General features: G+C 40.5%; 1 protein-coding gene across 1 annotated transcript in view; it reads right to left on the reverse strand.

The window, feature by feature from the left end:
* The window catches only part of tmx3b (thioredoxin related transmembrane protein 3b), a 62642-nt gene that overhangs the window by 33205 nt on the left and 2710 nt on the right, over positions 1-26727 (reverse strand). Inside the window, exons 2-9 of the mRNA XM_088322760.1 lie at positions 24474-24531; positions 24318-24357; positions 13116-13239; positions 13009-13054; positions 8919-8999; positions 7421-7520; positions 7249-7326; positions 5086-5152 (exon numbers count right to left, since the gene is read on the reverse strand). Coding sequence (XP_088178886.1) covers positions 5086-5152; positions 7249-7326; positions 7421-7520; positions 8919-8999; positions 13009-13054; positions 13116-13239; positions 24318-24357; positions 24474-24531 — 594 coding nt within the window. The remainder of the gene's footprint in view (positions 1-5085; positions 5153-7248; positions 7327-7420; positions 7521-8918; positions 9000-13008; positions 13055-13115; positions 13240-24317; positions 24358-24473; positions 24532-26727) is intronic.

Here is a 26727-nt window from a genome sequence, read left to right on the forward strand (position 1 = left end):
ATGAATAGGCTCAATGGATTCTGGGTGGACCAATTCAAACGGCCCATTCTATTTGAACACGTATATTTTAAAAGTTTTTAAAGTGTAATGACAGTGTTTTTACTATGTTATGACCTTGAATGTGATTTTTAGACCTCCACAAGGCATATCCTTGTTGCTAACGATTATGGGCCCATCTGAAATGAACTTGCCAGTACCGGGGGGTGTGGGGGGGCGGAGTCCCCCCACAGAACCAAGTTAAAAATGACAAATACATCTCTCTGAGTTAAAAACTTTTTACTAACTCATAATGCTAACAACTCAACGCTACCGGTTCTCTACCAACATCTGCCAGATCAACTCTTACAATTCCCGCGGGAATTGTCTTGTTATATCTATCTTCTTCCGCCGAAATTTAAGGGGGAACTCCTTCCAGAGCTTTTGGAGTAGCCCAACGATTCATGTACCAAAAATTCAAGCCCCACCGGGACTCTTGTGGTATGTCTATTGACAGCGATTGACGAATCACCTAGCGGGGGGGCCCCTGAGACCAAAAAAAGTCCCCATCCGCACTAATGTATTTTGAGATTCTCCCATCCGGAATACATGGGCCCATTCATTTCTATGGGTAGTCATGGAAACGAGTGCTTTTCCAGAGGGTAGTAGGGACTAAGCAGGGACTGTCCAGGGTGGCTTGAGGGGGCCTGACCCACATTACCTTTAACCAAAAAAAGTCCCAATCCGGAGTAATGTATTTTGAGAATCTCCCATCCGGAATATATTGGCCCATACAAATCAATGGGTAGCCATGGCAACCAGGGCTTTCCTGAGGGTAGTCATAGTAATCAGGGACAGTCCAGGGTGGCTTTAACCATGGGTAAATGGTGAATTCCAAAGAGTGTATGCTAGCGAGAGGATGCTAACAAGCTAGCAAAGTGTTGGGCAGGCTGTAAACACTGTTGGTGATTAGTTGGGCTGGCTTAGCCAGGCCAAGTATTAGCGATGAGAGGTTGATGCTATGCTGGCACAGCCAGGCCAAGTATTTGCGCAAGCTAGCTGTAACACTGACGGCAATGGGTTCATAGTAAAAAAATTTGTAATGGTTATATTTTAACGACTTCATATTTACAAATTATGCTAATGGCCTCATGTTAATGAGTTATGCTAACAGATACATTCTAAAGAGTGATGCTAACGGCTAACTGCTAACTTCTTCATGCAAAAATTTTTTGGTAATGGCAATATTTTATCGACTTCATATTTACAATTTATGCTAATGGGTACATGTTGATGAATTATGCTAATTGCTACATGCTAAAAAGTGATGTTAGCAGCTTGATGCTAAAAAAATTGGGTGGTGGCTATATTGTAACGACTTCATATTTACAAATTATGCTAATGGCCTCTTTTTGATGAGTTATGCTAACGGGAACATGCTAAAAAGTGATGCTAACGGCTAAATGCTAACTTCTTCATGCTAAAAAATTTTGGTAATGGCAATATTTTAACAATTTCATATTTACAAATTATGCTAAGGGTTTCATGTTAATGAGTTATGCAAATGGTTACATGCTAAAAAGTGATGCTAACGGCTAAATGCTAACTTCTTCATGCTGAAAAATTATTCTAATGCTAACATGCTAACGACTCAGCAAATTGAATAGGCTCAATGCATTCTGGATGGGCCAATTCAAATAGAATGGCTCATTCTTTTTGAACATGTACAATTTAAAAGTTTTTGAAGTGTAATAAGAGTGTTTTAGTATGTTATTACCATGAAAGTTATTTTTAGACCTCCACAAGAAATATCCTTGTTGCTAACGGTTATGGGCCCATCTGAAATGAACTTGCCAGTAGCGGGGGGGGTGTGGGGGGGCGGAGTCCCCCCACAGAACGAAGTTAAAAATTACAAATACATCTCTCTGAGTTAAAAACGTTATGCTAACTCATAATGCTAACAACTCACCGCCACCGGTTCTCTACCAACATCTGCCAGATCCATCACAACTCTTGCAATTGCCCTGGAATTGTCTGGTTCTTTGTTTAATGCCTGGTCTGTTGAATCAGACTGCTGAGAAATATGGCAAGAATCTCAAGCATTTTCTTGACCCTGAAAAAACAAAATTGAAATAGAGGCATTTTCGCGGATTTCAGCTCAGCGCAACCTTCGGACTGCTTTCTAATACCAAGTTTAGCACAAAAGGCACCAAAGTCAGGTCATAATCGGGAAAAATAAAAAAATGCTGCTGAATGGATTCGGGCACATTCTTTCTGCACATCTTAATGCCGCGTTAGGTGGGGCGTTGCTTACACTTGTGCAAAATAATTCCTCCTCACGGCTCGCTGACTTTTCGTAACTGTCCTGTCAAATCGGGAAGAGCATAGCGGGTGGACTGAAGCTGAAAGATAACGCAGAAGTCAGTTTCGACCAGCGACTTCCTCCCGAGGATTCTGTATTGGGCGTCATTTTTTGTAGCGCTGTGGTCGGAAATGAAAGATTGTCAAGAAATCTGAAAGAAAAATGGCGCGCTACCAAGCTTGACACCATATTCAGGATTTTTGTGTGTGTGTGTACTTCTTGTCCTCAGGTAGATGTCGTCTGTTGCGTCATAGAGTCTGTCCCTAGCTGGTCTGGATGCAGTAACTCCTCTGCGTGTCTGCTAGATGTGTCACCGTCGCTGACCTCCAGGACCCGTCGTCTTGCTGGAAACGGACAGGTGTGCCGACAGGTAGGTGGGGGAGTGGCCTTGGCGATCTGTTGTAGTAGACCTGCTGGCGGCGCTGACACGTCTCTCTCCCCTCACGGACGATTTTCTGGGGCGTCGCTCGGGGTCACAGCTGCTTCTCCTTCATTGGAAGTACTGAGCAGAGCTGGCAGCTCATCAGGAGTTGGGGGGAGAAGACCACAGATTGCCTACTGGGGTGATTCTGTGCTCTAGCAGGCACAGGTAATGATTTTTGCCTGCGGCTTTGAATCTGTTCAGAATACGTTTTGCCGTTTGGACAGTTCTTTCGGCAAGGCCGTTTCTTTGTGGGTAGCGTGGACTTTAAGTAGCATTTTTCTGCAATATGGTAAAATTCTATTGAGCTGAAGCACTAGCCGTTGTCTCCTACTACTCTGTCTGGGATGCGGTGCGAATGCTGCTTTGCATTTTGCAATGACAGCTGACAACATGCCATATGTAAGTTTCTCCATTTCAAAGTATCTGCTGGAATAGTCAACAATACTAATGAAATCTTGATAATTCCATCCAACAGGTCAGTTACCACAACTTGCCACGGTATGCTGGGTATGATTTGTGAATGGAGTGGCTCTTTGCTGTTGGAGTTGAGACGTTCTTGGCATATGTTGCAATCTTCAATGGCAGCTTCTATTTGTATACTCATTCTAGGCCAAAATAGGATGTCGCAAGCACGACTCTTGCTTTTCTCATTTCAGTGTGAATGTGTGCAATCGTCTCAGCTCTCAATAAGCGGGGAATGATTATGTTCTCACCTTTAGATAATATTGCATTAATGTCCACAATCTCGTCCCTGTGATTTCAGTACTCCTGGATGTTGAGTGGGTACTTCTTCATCTCGTCGGGCCAACATGCCTTGGTAAAGTTTCTGAGCGCACACAACTGTGTGTTATTGGGCAGTTGCCTCTTTGATCAGCTGAAGTTTTTACTCACTCACTGGGACACTGCTGATGAGTGTGTGCACTTGTGCTTCCAGGCCCTCGGTGATGCTGGTGTCGTGGTGCTCGATGGACTCTCGTGACAGCATGTTGGCCACAGGTATATCCTTACCTGGCCGGTGAGTGAGGCTTGTGTCGCATCGTTGTAGTTCTAATATTACTATTTGAAGCCCTGGGGGTGCTGCCGCCAATGGTTTTCGCAGTATGGCTTCCAGCGTCTTATGATCTAACTCCCCAATCACTTTGCGGCCGTACATGTACTGATGAAAACACTTGCATCCAAATAACACTGCATGTAGTTTTTTCAAAATTCTATAAGGAAAAATGTGTTGTCAGGATTTTTCAAGAGTTGAGGCATGAAATCCACAGGCAAGCTTTTTGGGTTACCACAGAAGAGCAAGTCCCTGCCAGTAAACGGCATTCGCATCGTGGGTAATTGGATGTAGAACGCAAATGGTGCACTCCAGATGCCGTTTACAGCTCTACTGCAAGTTTTTTACATCACGTGTTTTTGGATCACGTGACCAATTAGGATAGCAACTACCTCCAAGTCAGATAGTGATTACGAAGGCGAGCACATATTTCATACTGCACCCAAACAAACCTGTCAAATAATACATTTTGCCTGAACTAAAACATTGTATAAATCGTTTCAAATTGTGCACACCATATCATACATTTTGCATTATTTTATTTATTTTTTAATGTTTTTACTTGGACCATTCTCATCTCGCCCATTTTGACCCCAATTGGTATGGTACCGGTCACTGGTAAACATCATCGTAGCTTACCAATATTGTCGTGACACGTTAGGAAAACTTTTCCTCGATCAAGCATTAATTTTTTCGCATATTGTTAACACATATTTTGATTTTAGTTTACATAGTCTGTCTTGCCATTAGTAAATGGGTGCCCCATTGTGCTTGTAAGATTTATAATCCCTTAAAAAGGGAGTTGATATAGTCAATAATAGGAGCAATAGTCTGAGTTTGATACATAGGTATGTGAGAGAAAAAACACCAACCATAATGTGAAGAATAAATTGCAACACAGGAGTGAGACGACTTCGTTATCATTGATTGCCATGAAAACGTTCAAAACTGCAGTTGATATCATTGTTCCTCAAGGACAAAAGGGAACTCCAGAAACTGGATGATGACCCAAATGATACTGCATGCTTCATTTCGGATGTTAAAACTGAGGAATTTCCTTGATTCTTTGCATGCGTCAAAGCTGTGTTGTATATTCAGAGCACATTTGTTGTGGAAAAAAGCAGCTTGCCATTTTCCAGAAACACGCCAGAAAAAGCAAAAAACATGCTGGGTAAACCCTTCAGCATCAGGCTGGTAATTTGAAGGTAGCAAAAATAAACGAAACAAATGGAAAGTTTGTGGTCCACTACGCCATTCACAGGGTCCAGCACTCACCGTCATAAGCAAAATAGGCGTCATCTTTGAACACCATCACTGCCGGCAGCTCTGGCAAGGTTATCAACTGAAAACAAACAAATGTCTCCTTCAATCTAATAATACAAGCAGACAATGTGAAGCTGAAAAGCAAAATGGAGGCACACTGAGGAGTAAATCATTTCAGGTTTGTTTGGATTTGTTTTAATTCTGTTTGGGACACCTACAAAGGAAAGGAACGGTTGCTCAATATTTTGACTATTATTGCACACTGTTGTTCATTATTTCATCAACTTTATGTCCCTGCCACCATTGGCCAATTATGTTGCCAGTCGTTTTGTTATTTCTACACCCATTAGGCTTTATCTGCTTATTGTAACCTTGGAGATGTCTAATATTAAAAGGCTCAGGAGATGACCTTTAGGACAGACTGGAACTTCTTATCTAAGGGCACACAGAAACACTTAAAAGAAATGAATTAAAAAAGACTTTTTGGTAGTCAATGCTACTTTTATAGACCAAGCACAGATAAAACAATATAGCATCACTCCATTCCGAGGAAGAAAATAATGAATCATAAAAACAGACAAAGAAATAACAATGAAAACATACAGTATCACTGGTATTTAGTTGCACCACCTTTGGCTTTTATGACAGCTTGTAGTCTCTGACTACAATTTGGTGCCAACTCTCTTTGTTTGCAGTTGCCAGATGATCTTTGCAGGTCGTAATATTATTATTTGAAGCCTTGCATTGACACAAACTTCCTCCCATTTCCCCTTTATTTGATCTGATGTGCAATTTCTGTTTTCAAGACATTGCCTTTAGTTGTTATCTTGACGCCTACATTTCTTCCTTGACCTACCAGTACGCTTGACTTTAACAACTTTCCCATGCTGTTTGTACTTGGTCCAAATCATCTATACAGCTGACTGAACAGCCCACATATTTGACAACCATACGAGTAGAGTTACCCTATTCAAGAAGTTTGACGATCTAGTTGTTGGTCTCAAGAGACAGCTCAATAATTAAAGCATGATTCTTGCCCATCCACTTAGTCCAGGAGACCTCCAAGGTGTGATAAGGGCCGTGTTTTTAACTGGTGACTAACGAGCAGACTTAATCTAACGCAGGTGCCCAATTAAGGAAAGGAAATTGACTGTGTGTGTGTCCTAATTTTTTACTCTAAATGCACAGATTACATATTTGTTTCCTCAGAATGGAGTGACTATATTTTTTTATCTGCACTTGCTCTATAAAAATAACATTTATTAACCATTGCAATGTTTTTTTCTTAAATTCTATTAGTGTTTCTGAATGCCAAAATGTTGCAATTTGGATTGACCTTACGGTTGTTTTATGTTTATGAAGTGAGTTGTTCTACAGAATAAAATGTCTGAGTGAGGGCTTGACCAAGACTGGTGGTTCCATACTTTTTGCTAGAGTTTGTATAAACGTATCATTTGGTCCTTCTATTTATCTGAAACAGCAACCTATAGAACCGGTTGGATTTTTTTGCACCTATGTTTTTTTAATACAGATTTCCTCTAGTCTCCTTGCAAGATAAAACCCATTGATGTTGTTTCTTATTTGAAGAGCCTACTAAACATATCAAATATACAGTTGTTATAACTAGTTAATCGTAATGTTCCAGCAAGTTACAAGACGTAAGTAGCTTTGTTACAGTCCTCTTTTGTTTCTCCAAAATGCACTGATTTATTCTCTCATTATTTTGAGTTTCTATTAAATTATAGACTTTACAATTGTTCCTTCAGGATGGATCTGAACCAGCTACCTTTAGAATTTTTTTTTTGTTCTCCTTGCAAGTTCAAAATGCATTGATGTCTTCTTGACATTCCGAATGTCTGTTAAACTATAAACCTAAAATTGGTCCTTTAAGGTTTATACTGTACTTCTTGAGGGTTTTGTACAGTCCTTTCATTTTCTTATCGCAAGCTCAAAATGCATTGATGTCTCTTCTCCTTATTTGTATGGTCTACTCAACAATAAACTAATACACATATTGAGATAGCTGCCTCACTATTTACTGGACATTACAATTTTTTATAGGTTCACACCTAAATAGAATACATTTCTATCACAGGCATATGCTAAAAGTGATCGTTTGAATATCTTGAACACAACTTATATGGGGGAAAAAAAATGTTTTGTCTGTTTTCTTACCTGTAGCAGGATGTCCTCAGAGGCCGAGAAGAAATAAGTGAAGACGATGAGCTCGGAAGCGACGTCGTTGTATTTCTCCTGAGCAAAAAATATTTTTTTTAGCATTTCTTCTTCTACTTCTTTTTTTTTTTTTTTTTTTTTAATGGAATGCTACAAATGTGAAAGTGCTCACTTTGAGTGGAGACTCGCCACCAACATACACAAAAAGAACGTTGTGGCGCTTGAGCATATGCTCCAACATCTGCTTGCTAGGGAGGGCTCGCACAGACGGCCTGCACAAAAACAAGTAGTTAGAAATAAAAAATATATTTTTCACTCAATAAACCTCAGACGACATTTTGCAAAAACATGATGATGTGGAGGCCAAGAGTCCATTAGTATTGTGAGCTTGTGGCGCCCCCGAGTGGCGATGGAGCATAGCTCAAATAATATATGAAACAAAAATTTCGTTGAAACTAATGGTAAACTACAGCAATTAGATTTTTTTTTTTTATTGCACAATTGCTATGATGCACTTTTCTTTATCAGTGTTGGGCACGTTGCTTTAAAAAGTAATTACTTATAGTTACTCACTACTTCTTCCAAAAAGTGACCTAGTTAGTAACTATGTTTCTTTATAGTAAAAGTAACTAGTTACCAGGGGGAGTAACTATTCCAGTTACTTTAAAAAGTAGTTTTATGTCAAAGAATTTTAAATTTTCTGAGCAGTATTCAAGTCAGTTGAATAGAGAAGACCAGATGGGTAGCAGTATATTACCATCATGTATTATTATAAATGACTCAAAATGGGGGAAATGATGCTAAATTAAAACCTAAACGTTAACACTAGAAAAACACATGAAACATAAATTAAAATATTTGGGGATCTACAAAGATAAAATACGATTAACCTTTTTATACTCAACATATTCAAAGTCAACAGCACAGAATCCCTAAAAGAAAATTGAGCAATCACCGGAGAAAAATAATGTCTCATGGGGAACTGGCTATTGACTGGTAAGAAAAAAGACAAAAGTTTAAAGGAAAAAGGAAAGCGAAAAGAGCAAAAGAAAGAGGTCAAAAGCTAAGGGAAAAGAAACAAAGAAAATTGTAAAATAGAAAAGCAAGGAAAAAATTAAAAGGTAGGAATACAAACAAGAAAACAAGCAGAAAAAGGCAAGAAAAGTATAAAGCTAGGGGAAAAACGAGATTAAAAACTATGAAAAAGGGGTGAAAAGACCAATTTTTGTGGGTCCCTTGAATTGGTATATTACCAATGATTTAACCGTATGTACAAAATGAAGTCATAATAAAAAAAAAATCTATTATTCTACTGAATGATAATAGCATTTTTTTCACTTTATGGTGTACTTTCGACTCAAATTAAAAATATATATCAGTAACCTTAAAGTCAAGCAGCTCAGAATCTCTGAAAACACACAACAAAATGTCAATTAAAGGTATTGACTTTGCAGTTCAACAACAAACACAAGTTAACACTTAAATTTTTCGTGATTTTCTTTCTTAAAGCAAATTGTGAATCACACAATCCTCGAGTAACACAGGAAAATGAGATATTTAAGAGATCTACAAAAAAATAAAATATACAAAATAATGTGAACATTTTATATACTCAACACGGATTCCATAAATTGACATGCTCATTTTTTTGGGAGGGGGGCGCCGCTCACCCAGACACCCGGTTGGCAAATTCCACAATGTGGTCTTTGGTCCTTGCACCTTTGTAATTGTACGCCAGCTCCCCCTTCAATCTGAAAAACAACATTTTCTTACCAGAGAGAGCAGGGAACTACAATAATTTTAACGACATATTAAAGCACGAATGACTGAGAAAGAAATGGGAAAACTTGGATACAATAAAAACAATCCAAACTATATTTTGAAATATGCACAGCCATAATTAAAATCCTTTCTTGAAAACGTAAACAACGAACACAATACGAACATAAATCTACAAGAGTATTTATTTAATATAAAAGGACATCCAAATTCTGATTCATTATCAGAAACACCAAAGAATTGTTTCCCTCGCTGTGCTTTGTTGCATTAATTTCTATCTTTAATGACAACTTTCCGTTTCTCCATTCTAAAATGTTCGTCTCTGGTACAATGAATAAAACAGTGAAATAACAGGGTCAAATTTAAAGCTTTTTTGTTTAAAGTGGTAAGTGTAACTCCCTCCCAAAGCACAAAGACGCAATTGGTTTTCTTTAATGGGTTTAATCTTCAGAAAAACGGTCTTCAAAACGTGAAAACTAAAAAACTAAACACAATACACAGTATTAAAATATCGTCAGTCATAAAACTAACATGTAACTGAAATAACGAATGAAATTAATAAAAATACTTTACCTTGTTAGCTGTGAGACATTGAGAAAGCTAAGCTTCATATTTTCAGTCTTTGCTCTTATCGGCAATAAACGTCCTTGCTCTAAACTAGAGAGCATCTTTCCCTTGCCAAAAAAACAGCAGGCTAGAGTCCATCTGATGTGAGGCTCACCAGAGCCGTTTTTTTAAGTCACATGCACACAGGGGTCGCATATTTCAAAATAAAAGTTCCCATTTAGGCACCCGTGTATGTATACAAAGTATCCAAATAAATTATTATTAGTGGTTCCTAATAAGACTTTCACAAAAAACATCAACGTAAACGCTTGCAACCGTTACAGTAAGGATGTGGCAACCTCACCGCAGCATCCTAGGTTTGATTCCTGTTGCATCCCATGTTTTGCAAACGTGATCAGTGATGTTTTGCTGATAAAGCCCACCATATTTTGGGTTCTTTTCATGATACACAACTAAATACGATATCTTTAAAGGTGCAATTTATAATCTGGTTCTACTTATAGTCCTGAAATATGGTTAATGTTGACCATCAACTTTTTTAAGAGTAAGGGAATTTTATAACATGCCTCTACAGGTTCTAAATTTGGGATAGAACTAGAGTCTGCAAAAGAAACAAGGCTGTAATTGCATCAGCCTGTCGGGACTTCCAGCTCAGTCTAAGGTAGTCCATTGGGAAAACCTTCAACTGGGGAGATTCTGCTGTGCTCTGATGGCAATTTAATCACCTGCACAAAAGCAGCAATGCACTTCACACATCAAAATCTGAAATCAAATTGGTGCTTTTAATTCAAAGCAAGAAGAATAGGATGTCAGGACAGAAGCCAGAACAAACAATGATTTGAACGAAAAGCTGTCTGAGCAAAGAAGATAAAATAGAAGAAAGCTGCAACCAATGGAATCGGAAGGTCAAATTGTTGACTCCATTGTGGGCATAAACATTAAACCGATCTTGCCACAAAAAACGGAAGTCAATTCACATTGTGAGAAAGATGACTCTAAGCTCCCACAAAGATCAACAGTCAGACTCTGGCTTTCATTATAATTGCCAAACTGGTTAAAAAAATGAATTTAGTTTTGCCCGGATCCCCTGATACTATACTGTATTTACAGGACTTTGACATTTTTATTGTTTAATATCTAGTGCAACCATTCAATATGGTTGGTGTAAAGTGTAAAGAAGAGGCGAGCGGTTTCTTTTGAAATGAAAGTGAAATAAGAAAGCTTGATGCTGTTGAGAAAATGGTTGGATCGCCTTTTTTCAGCCACTTTTTACCACGGAGGAGGAAGGTGCCCAACTCTTGAAGCTCATCTTCCAAAATTAAGTTAAACTTCACTTTATCTTACAAGCCTTAAACATACTTATATAAACCAGCTCGGTGGCCTTGGGGGTATGGCGCCCGCCCCGAGACTGGGAGGTTGTTGTTCAAGCCTCGGCCAAGTCATACCTAAGACTTAAACATTGGTACCCTTTGCCTCCCTGCTAGGTTTCAGCATTAGGGGTTGGATTTGGGGGGTTTGGTCACCTAATGACTCCCAACATCTCTGTTGGGTTGAGCAAGGGGGCTGGGAATCCCCTCCTCTAAATCAATCTCCCAAAAAGAGTCAGAAATGACTCTAGACCACCTCCCAGTAGGGGGATGTGGCTGTGGTATATATATAATATATAAACCCTAAAAAAACATTCCATACAAAATATAGCACGGAAGCAACTTACGAACAAATTCAACTTACAATCGTCCGGAACGCATCTCATTCGTAAGTAGGGCAGCATCTGTAGTCCTTCAACTAAAGGTAACGAAAATCGTCTCTTTCCCTGTAACCCAAGTTTCTCTTTTAATTCTACAAACCTCTGCACCTGCATTTTCAACTATCTTACATATTGCAGTTATGCCTTTGCACAACCATTGTGATGTTGTCCAGGAATATTCCTGTCATCAAAAACAAAACAAACCAACCCGGAATTTTTGCCTCCCTTTCCAAATTGCATTTCCTGAAAATCTATTGTTGTACTTCAGCGTTTCAGACTGAACTTGAAGCAGGGCTTTGAGGTCGTTCGATTTGATTAAAATATTTGTGTGATTCGCACAGGCGGCAGAGTTGGAACGGTCATGTTGGAAACATGTCGTTTCCCAGTCGCAATAAAAATCCAGGGAGCACCTGCCAGTGATCAACGTGTCTTTGTGCTCTTCTGACTTCCCCCTGAGTCTGATATAATTAAGGAATTCCTTTTCAAGGTCTGTTTGACTGACTATACCAGCCTCAAAGTCGCACGCACACACTTGTTGTAAACTTTGCTTCGCCTTCTTAAAGGATGTATGGATCCCAAGTCAGGAACAGGAATAAGCTTTTTGTAGGTTGCTTCATTTGCTGAGTTTGTATTTCTAATGAATTAGAACGCAGATCTACGTGACATTTTGCGTCAAATGTTACAATGGCAACCAATTTGGATTGCCATTAGCACATCTGCATCACAATTCAGTGGTCACAGGTTAAATTCCCTCTCTGTAGAGTTGGAATGCTCTTTCCAGGCACTTGTTTCCTCCCACAGTCGAGGAACATGGCTGGGATGGGCTCTAGTGGCGGTAAGTGCTTTGGAAAATGAATGATTTAGATTCTGGTTTGATGTTTGGGTCGGCATTAGCTCAGGAGGTAGAGCGCTTGTCTTGGGAGCAAGAGGTCGCAGGTTCACGGCTCCTCCGTGTTATATGTCAAAGTGTCCCTGGGCAAGACACTGAATCCCTAATGCCCCCAATAAGCAGGTAGGCGCCTTGCGAGGCTGACTCCCTATTGGTGTGTGAGTGTGTGTGTGAATGGGTAAGTGTGAAGCACATTGTAAAGCGCGTTGGGAGGTCTTCATTGACTTATAAAGCGCTATACAAATGCAGTCCATTTACTATGTTAGAAGGGCCCCTAAAATTATCCACATAATTACACAGTAGATTTAGGCTCATCATTAATATTATTATCAATATTATTATTAATGCTGTAGTTAAAGCAATATATTGAAGGGACAGTGTAATATTTTGTACAAAAAAACTATCTAGTACAAACAAAAGCAAAACAAACATTGATTTGAATATTAGCCAAAAAACACGAACTAACATACAAATGTTAACTGTTGCAATTTTTTTTTTTTACCCCATGGAATACCCATTTAAGTCGGCGCCATGATTGTCTGGCACATTGACCCTCGCTCGTACCAGACAACACAGTGCCATCTAGTAATCAAATATTAAACATTGGGGTTTTGAAGTTATCCCAGTATTTTAGAAAAGGTACAAACATATGTAATGTTGCTGGGCTGTGAACATATTGTAAGACATAAAACCAGTTGTTGCCACAGAATCAAATTTTCTGCCAGCGTTGACACGACATTGAATCTTCCTGCAAAGAAATGAGGCTGCAAGCACTCACAGTTTGATGGTGGGGTAACCTCGAACACCAAACTCGGACGCCATTCCTAGCAAAGATGAGAAGAGGATTAGCTTTGCTGCAACGTGTTTCGGAGGAGATCAACTCACCCGAATAGGCTGTAGCATCCATTTTGCCCACGCGGACCGGCGAGCCCGACAACTTGAGTTCGGCGCCCACTTCCTGCCACACAGGTTCCAGCTTCTTGCAGTAGCCGCACCACGGCGCATAGAACTGGAAAACACACTAAAGTGAGCTTACATTTCCTGCATCAGCTTGCTTTGGTTTCCACTTTCTCAACATAAAGTCTTAAATGTTCTTCCACTAGGCCTCTCAGATATTAGATAGAAGATTTTAGATGACCCGCTACATTACTGTGATTTGCACTCATTCACTCATTATTTGAACCAGTTAGGACTATTGCCTCACACATTGGTGAGGTTGAGTCGCCCCAAGGCTAAGACAATAGAAGACTAGGCACCATCAAACCACAAACATCTTTCGTGTAATGCTGAAAAGTTCAACAGCTGTGTATTCAATCTTTCTGGCATCCAGTAAATAGTCAAACGAGAAGAAGCAGTGTCCTAGTTCCTTTTTCTAGTATAGAGAGCATTTAAGATAAAATAACAGGACTGAGGTTCAGGCCCAACCTTACAATGCAATCAGAAAAGTTGGACTAGAGGCGTTTTTATTGGCTTTGCAGGCCCAAAAGAGCCTGAGGCTGGAAGATAAGCCCTTATGGCTTTGCATTGCATGCATGACTCATCATTGATAGCCTTCAAAACACAATGGGTACCTGCCGCCGTTTCCGCAGCTAGGGATCAGCTAGATCACTGCCATCCCAAAAGCCTAAAGTATGTTGAAGTGCCAGCGTTGGGAACAAAGTGTTACAAAAGAACACAATTACTTTTCCCGGTAACGAGTACCGCAACGCATTATTATAATATTTTGCAACTCTACCGGTACATTACTGTTATTCTACTACCTAACAAATGCAGATCATGATTTACAGTGTCTGCTGGTGGCTGAATATTACTGCAATAACTCATGTTGTCACATATACAATAGCAAAGTTTTCTGTAAGTGTGCCTAATAACAATTTTTGCACTAGACCAGGGGTCGGCAACCTTTTTGGTGTGGAGTGCCACTTTCAAATTTCCTAGTAAATCAGTTTGCCACACCAAGATTAATGACTCGCATAACATTTTTTTAATATCCAACAGAGCTGTCATTTTACACCAGTCCAAATATACAACATGGATATACATTTTAATTGTATAATTCAGTGTTTTTCAACCCTTTTTGAACCAAGGTACACTTTTATTTATAAAAAAGTTCCGAGGCATACCGTCCGTCAAAGATGTTTGAAATCGAAGTTATGGCAAATATTTCACTGTACTACCGCATAAGCAGAAAATTAGGCTTCATGGATAATGTCACCACCATTTTTTCGGATAGCAGCATACACATCAAGACTGCTGAAGAGGATTGATGAGATGTAGGCTGGGCAAGAATGAAAATCAAGCCATCGAATTCCCGAAGCCTGTCCCTAAGGAAAGGTATCAGGGACCACCATACCATTTTCACTGCAGGGGGAGAGCAGATCCCGCTATTAAAGCAACACAACCGTTTGGCACAGATGCAATCTGCCCCCTCTGTAGTACCATCAATGCGAGCCTTCAGCATATCCTCTCAAACTGCAAGATGGCACTTTCCCAAGGCCGCTACAGGTGGCGCCATGATGCCGTCCTAAAGAAGCTGGCAGAGGTAGTCAAAGGTTGCAGACAGGGAGCAAACAGTCGGCCAGCTCCTCCATCAAATCACCTCATCCAGTTGGCAAGGGCAGGTGACAACGTTCGCAAAAACACTAATGCCCCTCGCTCCTGTCGCCCGCCAGCCAATGTAAAATGAAAGTTGACCTCAAAAGGCAGTTGCAGTTCCCCAGGGAGATCGCCGAAATATAATTGCGGCCAGACATTGTGCTGTGGTTTGTCGGCAGCAAGGCAGTCCTCCTGGTTGAGCTCACTGTCCCTTGGGAGGAGGGAACAGAGGCAGCATATGAGAGGAAACGGGTGAAGTACGAAGACCTGGCAGCCGAGTGCAGGGAGGCAGGCTGGAAAACTACAGTATGACCAGTGGAGGTGGGTTGCAGGCGTTTTGTGGTCTCCTCAACCTCCCGCCTGCTCAGAGATCTTGGATGCACAGGAGCTGGCAACCGGAGAGCAACTAAAGAGCTGTCAGAAGAGGCGGAAAAGGGCAGCTTCTGGCTGTGGTAGCGGAGGAATGACAGGAGCTGGGGGCCTTCAAGCAACACCTAGGGCAGGGGTCGGGAACCTTTTAGACTGGGAAAAGGAAGGTTGATTTGTTAGCCTTCAGTGAAACAAAAATGAAAGGAAAGGGTGAATTACAGCGTGGAGGTATGTATGGTAGAAGGTCTGGAGTTACGGGTGGACATGCTAGATAAGGAGTGGCTGTGCAAGTGAGTGAGAAAGCAAAGGAAAAACTGGTGGAGTGGAAAGAGATATCTTCCAGATTGATGTGGGTGAGGTTGAAGTGGGGTGTAGAAGTATGGATGTTTAAGTGCATATGGACCTGGTTCAGAAAGAAGCGCTGAGGAGAGAGAGGAGTTCTGGAAGGACTTGTCCGAATGTGTGGCAAGTGCGGAAGTAAGGTGGAAAGTGGTAATACTAGGTGACCTGAATGCTAGAGTGGGTGATGAAACGGTTGAAAATGTGATTGGTAGATATGGAGTACCAGGAAGAAATGAGAGTGGGAAAAAATTGATTGAGTTATGTGTGGAAAATGAGTTGGTGATTGGAAATACATTGTTTAAAAAGAGGGACATGAATAAGTATACCTTTGTCAGAGTGGATAGTGGCAAGATGGTGGACAGAGCACTGATGGATTATGTAGTGGTTAGGAAAGGGATGTTAAGTAGATTGTTGGATGTGCATGTTTACAGAGGTGAAATGAGTGGTATGTCTGATCATTTTTATGTGGAAGGAAAACTGAGAATAGATGGATCGTGGAGGGCCAGTTATAAGAAGAGTGTGAGGGAAGAGGTGAAAATGTCTGAGTTGAATAAGGCAGAAAAGGAAAGAGAGTTTAAAGAGAGGATAAGGGAAGAGTATGAACAGATTAGTAGAAGAGAAATGGAGAGTGTGGAAATTGAATGGAAGTAGTTTAAAGAGGCAGTGTTGAGAAGTGCAAAAGAAGTGTGTGGAATGAGAAAAGTTGGTCGAGGTATTAGGAAAGGAAGTGAACGGTGGAATGATGAGGTATCAGAGGCTGTGACAGAAAAGAGACGTGCCTTTGAGGAGTGGCTGCAAGATAAGAGTGGCGATGCGTATGAAAGATATAAAGTGAAGAAAAGGTTGGTAAAAGCGGCAGTGGAAGCAGCAAAAAGGAAAGCAAATGATGGTGTCGAAAGATAGGAGTGAACTTTGAGGAAAGGAGAAAAGTGTTCTGGAAATAAGTGAAAAGAGTAAGAAACAGTGAGTCTGGAAAGGAAGAGAAAGTGAAAGATAAGGATGGTAGATTGCTGGTTAGCGGTAGTGCAGTCAGGACAAGATGGGCAGAGTATTTTGAGGAGTTGCTAAATGTGGAGGATGGGAGAGAAGTGAGAGTCGAGGTGATCGATGGTATGGAGAGAATGCCTGTGTTGGGTGATTTAAATGTGAAGCCTGTGGAAACATGGGAGGTGCAAGAGGCAGTGAAAGAAATGAAAGGGGGGAAGGCACCAGGGATCAGAATGGAGATTTTCATTTTCAGCTGAAATAGCCAGGGTCCAGGGGCCGCAGGCCCTGGCCAGGTCCAGGGCGGAGCCCGGTGGGGGGCGAAGCATTTATCGTATTTGCTATTTGAAAATTGCACTAGAATGAATTAAAGCCAACAAAACAGAAACCATGTATTTTTTTCAGTTTTAAGATGTTTAAAACAATTGGGGGATTACAATGTTACAACCATCACCATTGTTGTTGTGTTTTGATGATGAAGATGGACCTTGTATTTAGCTACTAATCAACAATATATATGAAAATATATACATTAATAACCATATGGGGGCGGCAGTAGCTCAGGAGGTAGAGCGCTCGTCTTGGAATCAAGGGATCCCAGTTCGAATCCCGTCTCGTCCGTGTTACATGTCGAAGTGTCCTTGGGTAAGACACTGAACCCCTAATACCCCCAATAAGCAGGTTAGCGCCTTACTTGGCTGGCTGGCCGCTATTGGGAAATGTGGAGCACATTGTAAAGCGCTTTGGGGAGTCATTGACTTGAAAAGCGCTATATAAATGCAGATCATTTCATTTCATTCATCATTAATTTGAAAATAGAATGCACAAACTGAACATGCTTAAAGAAAATACACGTCATAAATTTTGTTTATCCTGTTCTAAATATTGTATAAACACAAAAGATAAAATCATTTCATAAATAAATAAATGTACAAATACCTCAGATTGGGATTTTCTGTCACACAGGGGAACCAGTGGTTGACTGCTGCTAGTATTTGAAGTGGAAGGATTTGGAACGGCCAATAATGTTGAACCGGTGGTGTTACTGTTAGTTTCACTGCCAATTTTAAATGCGGATCCGAGTGCATAATTTGATAGCCGGCAAGCTATTTTTGCTTTGTGCTTGTTCATTTTAGCATGATCGATCAGTGCCACACAACCTCGCGTACCATAATTGATCAGATCGACACAGTATAGACACTTTGCTTTCCCTGGAACATCACACTTTGCGATGAACTGGCTCAAAGTTTCTGTAACTTCCTCGATCTTTGCGCCGATTTTAACGTTTACTGTGACAGTCTTCTCCAGCCATGACCACTTAAATTTATTCTTGATTCCTTTATCAATCTCTGAGACAAAAGCCTCGTCTTCTTTTCTTAGTATTTTCAGATTTACTTTTTCAAACACTCATTTCACCGTTTGAAAAGAACGGAAGGAGCGCCATGTTTGAGAAAGCCAATGCTCTGAACAAAAGCTCCACTGATTGGTTATCAGCGAACCTATCGACCAATGGTAGGAGTCGATCTATTTGTTAGCTAAACCACGTTGTGTGGTGGACAGAGCACTGATGGATTCTTTTTGCCGATTTTTACCTCACCCCCCCAAAATATTTTCTCATCGAATTTAGACGATTTACGGGAATGACCTTTGGGGTTCAAAAACAGCGGAAATCCGCGGATCCGCGGAAAATTCTGATCCCTGAGGCACCTGGGTTGGATGGCTGTACTGCTGAATGCCTGAAAAAAGGTGGCACAGCTATGATTGACTGGTTTGTACGTTTGTTGAATGTATGCTTTTAAAGTGGTGTGGTTCCTGTTGATTGGTGTAGTGCATGTGTGGTGCCATTGTATAAGGGTAAAGGTGATAAGTATGAATGTAGCAATTCGAGAGGTATCAGTTTGTTGTCTGTGCCGGGTAAGCTGTATGGAAGAGTTTTGATTAAGAGAGTGAGAGAAAGAACGAATGAGGTAGTGATGGAGGAGCAGAGTGGTTTCAGGAAAGGAAGAGGATGTGTGGATAAGGTGTTTGCAGTACGACAGGTGTGTGAGAAATATTTTGCAAAAGGATATTTATTTGTCATTTATGGACTTGGAAAAGGCGTATGACAGAGTTGATAGAGAGGCATTGTGGCAAGTGATGGTGATGTATGGAGTGGGTGGAAAGTTGTTGGAAGCATTGAGTTTTTATATGAACAGCAGAGCATGTGTAAGAGTAGGGAGTGAGACAAGTGACAAGTGTTGACTGGTGTGAGACAGGGGTGTGTGATGTCACCATGGCTGTTTAATGTGTACATGGATGGTGTGGTGAGAGAGGTGAATGCAAGAGTATTTGGCAGTGGTGTAGAGATGATGGACAACAGTGGAACAGTATGGCAGGTAAGTCAGTTGTTGTTTGCAGATGACACGGCGCTTGTGGCTGATTCTGAGGAAACATTGAGAAGGTTGGTAACGGAGTTTGGAAGAGTATGTGATAGGCGTAAGTTATGTGTCAATGTTGGCAAGAGTAAGGTGATGAAGTGTTCACGTGATGGAGTGGGCATGACGTTAGAAATCAGGTTGCATGGACAGGTACTGGAAGAAGTTGAAAGCTTTAGGTACTTGGGTTGTGATGTGGCTGCATTTGGTGGAATGGAGTGCGAGGTATTACAGAGTGAATCAAGGAAGAAAAGTTTTGGGTGCTCTGAGGAGAGTGATGAACAACAAGAGTGAGTATGGATGTTAAGAGGGGACTGTATGAGAGTGTGATTGTGCCGACTGTGTTGTAATGGTGCAGTGACTTGGAGCCTGAACGCAGATTTAAGAAGAAAATTGAATATTTTTGAGGTGAAGTGTTTGAGGACTATGTTAGGAGTGGCAAGATTGGATAGACTGAGAAATGAAATTGTGAGGGACAGAACTGGAGTAGTCGTGGAACTGAGCAAGCGTGTTGATAAGAGAGTACTCGGTTGGTTTGGACACATTGAGAGGATGGAGAAGAAGCGAATGTTGAAGAGGATCTACCGATCAGAAGTCAATGGAAGGAGACCGAGAGGAAGGCCACGATTGACGTGGATTGATGGTGTTATGAGTGCACTGCAGGAAAGAGGTCTAAATATAATGGAAGCTAGCGCTCTTGTTGGTGATAAAGGAGTGGAGAGGTGTTGTGAAAGGATAGTGGGATTGTGGACGCGTTCTTAAGGATGGGCTGGGCATCTGTATGATGCGGCAGGGGTAAACCAGTGAAAGCTGTCGGGCCCTGCTGTTTAACAAAAGAGTGTGTTATGTCAACCTGACCCGAGTGACATGGCCACTTTCTGGTGTCCCGTTTCATCTGGAGGGATGAAAGCATGACCAACTTGGGTGCCGAGGTGCCTAACTTGTTTGGGTGTTTGGGCAATTGGGTTGGCCATGGTCCAAAACATTTTGTGTGTGTGTGTGTTTTTTATTTTATTTTTTTCCCTTTTATTTTCTTTGTTATTTTATGTGTTTGTCTTGCTGTCGGTCACCCCTCTTGAGGGATATGACCAAGGTAGATAGAGATAGATAGAGAGAGAGAGAGATAGAGAGATAGATAGATAATATTAGTTTCCATTGCTATTCAGATGACACTCAACTGTATGTGCCACTCGAAACAACTGGACATTTAAGTTGTAGAAATCTGGAGGCTTACCTTACTGATATTCAAAGATGCATGTCACTTAATTGTTTACGCCTTAACCCAGAAAAAACTGAAATGTTGATTATTGGTCCAGCTCACTGTCGTGAGTTGTTTTCAAACACTACCCCGAACCTAGACAAATGTAATATCACCCATAGTGACTCGGTCAAGTCAAGTCAAGTCAAATTTATTTATATAGCCCTTAATCACAAAAAATGTCTCAAAGGACTGCACAGGATTACAGTTACAAAATTACACAATTACCTGATCTTAAACCAGCATGCGGGCAAGGAAAACTCAAAAACCTCAGTGTGAGGAGAAAAGAGAAACCTTGAGAAAGGACCTCACATGTGGTAATCCCCCTTCCAGGATTGACCAGGGTGAATTACAATTAGCATTACTGTACACATAATAGTAAACATAAGGTAAGATGTTGAAAATGTCCGGAAAGTGCATGACATCAACGACGCCCCCAGCCTGCAAACCAGTCCAGAAAGTCTATGACGGCCACGACGCTGCCTCCCGTCTCTGCCAGCCGGTAAATGCAGGGGTTGACATGCTGCAGGTCAGACGCCGGTCCGCTGACCCATCCCAAATCATCCTTCTCCTTCGTATCAGCCAGGCAGGCGTCGGAAAAAGACAGGACAAAACAGAATATGAGGTGGGCATCAATCATATGCTTTGGAATAGAAGTGTGTCTTAAGCCTCGATTTAAAAACTTCCGTTGAGGTTGCAGATCTTATCTCCAGAGGCAGGGCGTTCCATAACACCGGGGCCCGGATGGAGAACGCTCTCGAGCCCGCAGACTTCTTGGCTCTCGGAGTCACAAGTAGACCGGCATTTTCCGAGCGCAGACTCCGTGCAGGAACATAGGGGGAAATCAAATCGGAGAGATAAGAGGGTGCAAGCCCATGCAAACATTTATATGTTAATAAGAGAACCTTAAAGTCACATCTTAAGTGGACTGGGAGCCAGTGCAAGTTGGCCAATACAGGAGTAATATGCTCAAACTTTTTGGTCTTAGTCAAAAGTCTAGCTGCCGCATTCTGAACCAGCTGCAAACTTTTAATGCTAGACATCGGGAGACCAGAAAGCAATACATTACAGTAATCAAGCCGAGAAGTAATAAACGCATGAATTAAAAAATCTAGGTGTTATATTTTATCCTAATCTGTCGTTTCAGTCACACATGAAAAATATTACTAGAATAGCTTTCTACCACCTCCGTAATATTGCGAAGATTGTCCCAATCAGATGCAGAGGTTTTAATTCATGCATTTATTACTTCTCGGCTTGATTACTGTAATGCATTGCTTTCTGGTCTTCCGATGTCTAGCATCAAAAGTTTGCAGCTGGTTCAGAATGCAGCAGCTAGACTTTTGACTAAGACAAAAAAGTTTGAGCATATTTCTCCTGTATTGGCCAACTTGCACTGGCACCCAGTCCGCTTAAGATGTGACTTTAAAGTTCTCTTATTAAGATATAAATGTTTGCATGGACTTTCACCCTCTTATCTCTCTGATTCCCCCTATGTTCCTGCACGGAGTCTGCGCTCGGAAAATGCCGGTATACTGGTGACTCCGAGAGCCAAGAAGTCTGCAGGCTTGAGAGCGTTCTCCGTGCTATGGAATGCCCTGCCTCCAAAGATAAGATCTGCAACCTCAATGGAAGTTTTTAAATCAAGGCTTAAGACACACTTCTATTCCAATGCTTGATGCCCACCTCATATTCTGTATTGTCCTGTCTTTTTCGAGCTGCCTGCCTGGTGGTGATGAGAAGGAGAAGGACGATTTGAGATGAGTCAGCGCACCAGCGTTTGACCTGAAGCATGTGAACGCCTGCATGGACCACCTGGCAGAGATGGGAAGCTGCGTCGTGGCCGTCATAGACTCTCTGGACTAGTTTACAGGCTGGGGGCGTCGCTGCTGTCATGCACTTTCCGGACAAATTTGTAACATGTTACCTAGTGTTTACTATGTTTGTGTACTGTAATGCAGGATGTAATTCACCCTGGTCATCCTGAAAGGGGGATAGCACTTGTGAGGTCCCTCCTCAAGGTTTCTCTTTTTCCTCATGCTGAGGTTTTGAGTTGTTCCTTGCCTGCATGTTGGTTTAAGATCAGGTAATTGTGTCATTGGAATCCGGTGCAGTCCTTTGAGACATTTTTGTGATTAAGGGCTATATAAATAAATTTGACTTGACTTGTATATAAAAAGAAGAAAATAATACTTAAAATTAAAAAGAATGATGTGCTTTATCTTTTTATTTTTTACAGCGCAATCTTAAACTGCTTTGTTAAACAAATTAAGTTATTAAATGTACTGTGCTACCTCAAGAACAGATAATTAGTACATAAAAAGTATATAAAAATCTACTGCCACCTACTGATATGGATGACTATTACAGTTCCTAGTCTGAAGATAGCAAAAATACTGAATAATGGCCTGATTTTTGGGAAAAATAAAATTGGGCAAATTCCAGCGGCACACTAGACAAGAACTCACAGCACAATAGTCTGGTTGAAAAACACTGGTATAACTGACCAATTTATCTTCCACTATTCTTGTTCGTCAATCAACTAAAAAAGGAATGTTAATAACAAGTGGAAAGCCATCCATGACTTCAACTTTTTGCCACAAGAATTAACCTGAAACAACCATTTTTCATCAACACTGAACTCCAATAAAAAACAAGTGCTATGGACAGCTACCATACAATTCATCTATGATATCTTGTTGCAGAAAATATCAAAACTTGAAAAAACAGCAGTAAAGCAGAAGGCACTGCGTGTGCACACACAGGCGCTTCTTTAAAATATTCGCCATCAGTAAATGATTTTCTGTACTTTGCTATGCAGTGAGCAATGTGATAGCTTGCTACAGTGGTGGTGTTTTTAGCAGAGACAAAGGTTTTCGGGGTCTGTGTTTGCCGTACCTGGACACAGCGCGTTTTAATGTCTCTGCCTTGAATCAATGTTCATGTTTCGTCCCCTAATGACGTTTAACACTTGATGCGCGAGGCTGCGTGAATCGGAGAGGAGGTTAGCTTCGGTAGCTACCGGTTGCTCCAGGTAGCTGGCGGGAGGTTTCAGACCGAGTGCATCCATTATCTTTTCACATTCGTTTACGCTGTCCTCTGCTTCTTCTTTCACCTCACTTTCGTCACTCGACATCCCTTAGTGTCTATGAGTTTGATAATACCGCTGCCACCATGTTTTATGTTGGATATTACGATTAAATGAAGACTCGCACACAGATGTACGTCATTCAGCTTTACCAGAAAATTAAGTCGGTAAATTGCAAGTTGGTGCACCCCCTATAACCTCCCCGGGTGAAACAAATACATTGTAACAGTAGCTACCGGTTGCTCCAGGTAGCTACACGTTAGCATCCGAGATGCTAGACGTGAGCCACGTTTCCGTAAAACACAGCAACTGCACTTCCTGTGCGTTTTGTTTTTTCACCAGCACAGCCAGTTCGTCGGTCTTATTGGTATAGAATTCACATTTACCATGATTACGGACGGTACGAAGACTTATAACGCCGCTAGCCGCTATAAATAAACCTTGCGCATGAGCAGACGACTGGCAGCGCCAATAGCCTGTTTGAAATGGTACTTCGTCTCCATCTTGCGGTGGAATGCTTTAAAGGGGAAAACCGTAGTTTTTGTAACGCAACCGAAACACCGTAGTGGGTTCAAGAAAACCGTACTCATTACGGCAAAACCGTAGTACTTGGCAGGTATGCTAGATCATGCCTGGAGGAAAAAAGTAAACCTCTTAGACAGTAACCAAAAATAGAGAAGAACTTAAAGTAATTTGAAGCCCAAATGGATCGGAAGTGTCTCAGCATAGTGTTGGTTTGCAAGCTCTCAAGCTGTACAAGCAGAAAAAATTTAAAGGCTTCACCTCTTCCACAGGTTGAGTACACCTTTTATTTTATTTTATTTTTTATTTTGTGTCTATGCTGAAACAGTTTTAGGGGGTCAGGTTCTATGGGAGTATACACTGTAATTTGTGACTAGATAGTTACTTTCAGAGTAACGCACAACTTTTTGCTGTGAGTACTCAGGGGGGTAACTGAATTATTTTTTAAATGAAGTATTAAATGCAAATAAGTACTGTTTCAGTAACACGCCCGATGCTGTAAGGTGCCAACTTACATCAACAAGCCAGATGTCACTGGCTCTGCCATCTTTGAATCTGACAATAAGAAAAGGACATAGCTCCAATCAGTGGGCATGAAAACAAGAGCTTATTTATTAAAATTTGAACTGATTTTTCATACTTGAAAGCAGAAATAAGGAAAATTGACTTACGTGTCATCGAGCTCTTCCACAAAGGCAAACGCCAGCGAGCCCAGAAAGACAGCGATCACTGCAGTAAGAAAAGAAAAAGATGCCACGATTTAATGTAATTAAAATTTTGGGGTAATTTTTCGTTTTTTTTTTTTTTAATCGTTTCTTGTTGTTTTGTGGATGTCATTTATCTGTCGTTTTCATTCAATTTCATACTTTTGAGCATTATGTACTTTTTTACGACTATTTCTACAGACCTTTTAGCACTTTTTCATGCACGACAGTACTTTTTACTAATTCAGTAATTTTTCACACTTTTCATAAGTTTTTGTACATTTCCAATACTTTTCCAGTTATTTTTCAGTACATTTTTTCGATTTTAACTTCTAATGTTGTCATTTTTCAGGTTCAATTGTCATTTTAAGATTTGTTTTATAATAATTTTTCACTTGTTTTATGTTTTTTTTTCCAGGGTTGTTTTTGTAGTAGCAAGAAGTAGGCAAGAGACGCTATGTTCAGAACAGTTCACAATTCATGTTTACAAAGTTAAAGACAAAAACCTTTTTTTTCTAGTCAGCAACTCTATGTGGTTTCTTCAGTTATTTTATATCTCCTGTGTTATTATTCTATTTATTTCTGATTGGTTTTCTTATAAACTTTTAATGTTTATTTTTTTCATTTTGTTTATGTGTTAAAAAATATATTTGAGAGCATTGGAATGTTTTTGGAGATTTTCTTGTGAAAAAAACTGATTTGGCCCAACCTTACTCTGACCCTAGCTCCGGAGGCCCCAAACAAAATTCACTACGAGACCCCTGGTTTAAGTATTCTCTCGTGTTAGCTTTTTTTAACGTGCCATGTTAGCGGTTCAGTGGCAACCTATAAATTATATCAGCTATAAAATACACTAAAAACAATAACACAACATCCGACTTTTTCCTCATCTCTAAGTTACCTTGTCCATGAATCTATTTGGGTTTCTGGGTGTTTTTCCTGCCAGTATAGCTCTCAATTTTGATTTAAAAAAATGGTAAAATGACCATCCGTCTGTTCACACTATGGCAAGTTTCCTCCTCAGAAGTTCATGTCCAAGGTCAGCTGGTGAACAAAAAATGTCGCAAGTATCATTGTGGCTGAGAATTGTGTTTATTGTCATTGATGAACATTGTGAGAACGTGGTATGCAACGAGATAGGACATAGCAGGATAGACTCGTCATAAATCCTTTAAAGAGGAGAAAACAGATTAAAAAAAGATTATCAGGATACAAATCAGACAAAATAGAATAGAATAGAATATGCCTTTATTGTCATTGTTACAACATGGGCTATATTGTGACAACGAAATTGGACGACACCAGTTCCACATTTTACAGTGAGGATAAAGAACAAAGAGATAAAGGAACAAAGAACATGTTTTAACTATCTTTGTTGTAAATAGACTTGTTTACTATGTAGTGGCCTAAGTAGTAATAATAGTGCAATATTAGTGAATGAAAAAGAAAAAAGCATCAGACCAAATGTTTTTTTCAGCAAAGCTACTGCAGATCTACCTCTGTAAGTACTAGACGTGGTAATTTTCAGCATCACAGACTGCCCAGATTTTGATGCCATACTACCCTGGCTTACTTTCATATGAAAGGTCTGAAGTGACATTGTTGCCTTGAAAATAGTTTTCAAATTACCAGCTCTGTACTGAAAGAATCTTGTATGTCTCGGCAAATCTTTATTTTGTGCAAAAAAAGGGCAAAAAGGGAGAATTCACTAAAGCTCACATGAGTGGGCGAGGGACTGATTAGTCTACTCCTGAATTTAGTTTTGGTGGTAGTTAACATTTGCAGGGTTGGTACATTTCAAAGTCAACTTTTTAATTGGTTTCAATACCATTAAGAGAAGAACTACGCGCCATTCAAAGGAACCTTAGCTTCAAACCCTGACTCGAGCGCCAACCTTATTTCAGAACCCTAAAGATTGTTTAAAACCCCAACTTCCAGCCCAAAACTCTAGCCTTACACCTAACCCTTTTTAAAACCGTAACCCTAATTTTGAACCTTACTTAAGCTAAGAACCTTAATAAGGAGTTCAAACCCTAGTTCCTACACCTAACTAGCTGAAAACCCGAGGTCCGACCTCATTTTAGAACCCTTAGTTAAGTTTGCTACCCTAATAGGGAGCCTAAAACTTTTCTGACCCTAGTACCCCCAATGCTATTTTGGAAGCATAGATGAGGCTTATTTGAAGTCCAAAATCCTTGCAACTAACCCTAGCCCAACACCT

This window comes from Urocampus carinirostris, chromosome 18 (assembly GCF_059441175.1).
Source record: "Urocampus carinirostris isolate Australia breed hairy pipefish chromosome 18, RoL_Ucar_1.0, whole genome shotgun sequence".
NCBI classification, from domain to species: Eukaryota; Metazoa; Chordata; class Actinopteri; order Syngnathiformes; family Syngnathidae; genus Urocampus; species Urocampus carinirostris.